The 2,395-nt window shown below is 36.8% G+C and overlaps 1 protein-coding gene across 3 annotated transcripts in view; it reads left to right on the top strand.

The window, feature by feature from the left end:
• Positions 1 to 2,395, top strand: part of mov10l1 (Mov10 like RISC complex RNA helicase 1) — a 61,840-nt gene that overhangs the window by 7,578 nt on the left and 51,867 nt on the right. The window contains exon 1 of one of the 3 annotated variants that reach the window (XM_012959264.3): positions 220 to 406. Within the exon in view, the coding sequence (XP_012814718.2) occupies positions 383 to 406 (24 nt within the window). The 5' untranslated portion in view covers positions 220 to 382. 3 annotated transcript variants of the gene reach the window in all.

The following is a 2,395-nucleotide window of genomic DNA, read 5'->3' as shown; positions in this document are numbered from 1 at the left end:
CCGCATTCCAATTTACAGGGGATCTGCAGAGCTTTCAGCGCATCACGTGCTTTTTTTTTTTTTTTTTTTTTAAATGGACCTGTGACATTATGCTAAAATTATTTTAAGACTCCCGAATCTTGAGATTTTTTTTTCTATAAAATGAACTTGTTAAACCAGAAGAGACACCTGTACATAACTGTGCTTCTCTCAGGGCTGGAATGGAAAGCTCTTGATTTGGGTGGGGCAGTTAATAGATGGCTTTATCCTCACTAAGTAGGTTCACTGACACAATTAGAATTAACAGGAGTGAAGGAATGATCAGAGCTGGAGTAGTTGTGCTTGTGGGACTCTTTTATTGATTTGCCTTTGCACTGAGGGCTGGTTTTATTTTCATGCAGTCATGTCTTATTGGTATCCATATTTGGTAAGTGTTCTGCAGCACATGTACCTTCATTTCTGTCTCAGTTCACAAATATAATTCATTTCTATTTGATTCTTTTATATGTTTGGTTCCATTTTACTGGCTGTATACTGAGGAGGATAAATCCTGAATAAAAATCATCATATCTTACAAGGAAGATTGTTAGAATGTTTTCAGTTGAATATGCTTGAAATAGATAGTCTAAAAACATTTGCAGTGAAGAGTGTGGTTAGGTGATATGGAGCATATGCTACTGTATTGTAAATAAGTTTGCCATCCCACCCTGTTAATACCGACCACATATAAAATTTACATTCCTTTTTGCTAGGTAGCAATTAATTTAGATGCATACTACATGGCTGCACATAAATTAGTTCAGTCTCCATCATGCATTTAAATTAGCTTCTAATTAGCCATGAGGGTGTGGATTTAATATGTGGTCGGTATTAAAATGGTAAGACGGCAACCCGAATTGTAAACTATAGTTCCCAGTATCCAACAAGAGCTTCTGCTATTTAGAGTGCCGTAAACCACTACTTAAATTAGCCTGGCAGCTGAGGGTTTAACATCCATTCATGTTATGTTTGCTAAGGACTAACAGATGATTTAAATCAGATTTTGCGTGAAAGAGTTTCTCATCTTCAAAATCTTGTCGTTTCCACAAGATTTTGTAGGAAACTACAAAATGTGATCCCCACAGCTGTAATGCAAGTTAGATCAGATTAAGTCAAATTGAGTGTTTTGTTCCTGCATTTACATCTGACGAGCAATATATTATAGTGAGAAAAAAGTCAGCTTTCAGCTGTTATCTTGTCAGATGCAGCATTCCCTTCTAACAGGCATGTTGTATTGAATGGCAAATATTTTATCAGACCCATTCATTTTAACCCATGTTAACTAAGACAAGGCTTTTCAAAGAGTTGTTGCTTGGTAAATACAGCAAGCTACACATCTTTTAATCCAATTTAAAGGGATCTTCCACACAAACATTTTTTGTACAATGAAAGAAAATGTAATTGTGAGCAACTTTCCAATATATATGCATTTGCCTATATTGGGTTTAATAAAGTACCCAACTCAGGCAGCAAATACTTGGCTAATGTTGCCAATGCACTCCAAGGGCTCCTACTGACAAGCATTTTTTCCTACGTTGGCATTCCACCTGCTTTTGATGCTTACATGTGCCTGTGTTAGTACAGCCTCATATGGAAGAATAGGGTGAGTTTCTTCCTGTGCTCCCTTGTGGTGAAGGAGAGCGCCACCACAGGGGGTTGCAGGAAGAAACACTCATCAGTTCAAGCCCTTATGCATATTCTCTAGGTCAGTGGATTTCTCCCAGCGTATTGCTAATGGATATATATCTAACTTTTGGCTTACTTACACTACTGAAGAAAAAGTGGCCACTTGCTGTGACTGCTTGAATTCTATTTGCTAGTGTGAACAAATCCATAGGCATAAAGAAGACAAAACTTTTGATTTTTTTTTCTTTAAAAAATAATTTTTCTTCTTGAACTGTTCATTGTCTGATTTTATTAGTTTTTTTCTTGCATGCCATTTTTCACAATACTCCTGTTCCAGCAATGTCCCAATGGTTTTATTTTTTCTTTAAGCCTTATGAATTAGTTTTCATGAGCAAGATCACAGCATGGAACAGAGGTTCTGCAGCAGCACACAGAAACCATTATTCACTTCTGTAAAGCACATTTATGGTGCATAACTTTGAACAAATGTCTGTTGTTTCTCTAAAGAAGAGTAAAATGCATCATTGACAAAGCATACTGATAATCTTTTAATTATAGGGATACTGCTGGGTTGTACTTTTCTGGATTATAAGCAACAGTTTACCAGTTTTGCCTCAAAGTGCAGCAGTACACATTCTCAGGTGATTTACATAGAGGGCAACAGAGAGGTGATTTTTGGCAGTTTTAATGCTGTGTGTTTGGGTGACAGGCAAGCCCTGTGTATAATTGCCCTTAGTGTTGATAAAGTTTG

The sequence above is a fragment of the Xenopus tropicalis genome, chromosome 3, assembly GCF_000004195.4.
Source record: "Xenopus tropicalis strain Nigerian chromosome 3, UCB_Xtro_10.0, whole genome shotgun sequence".
Lineage (NCBI taxonomy): Eukaryota > Metazoa > Chordata > Amphibia > Anura > Pipidae > Xenopus > Xenopus tropicalis.
Note: the sequence above shows the minus strand (reverse complement) of the source record. Positions and strands in the feature narration are given on the sequence as shown.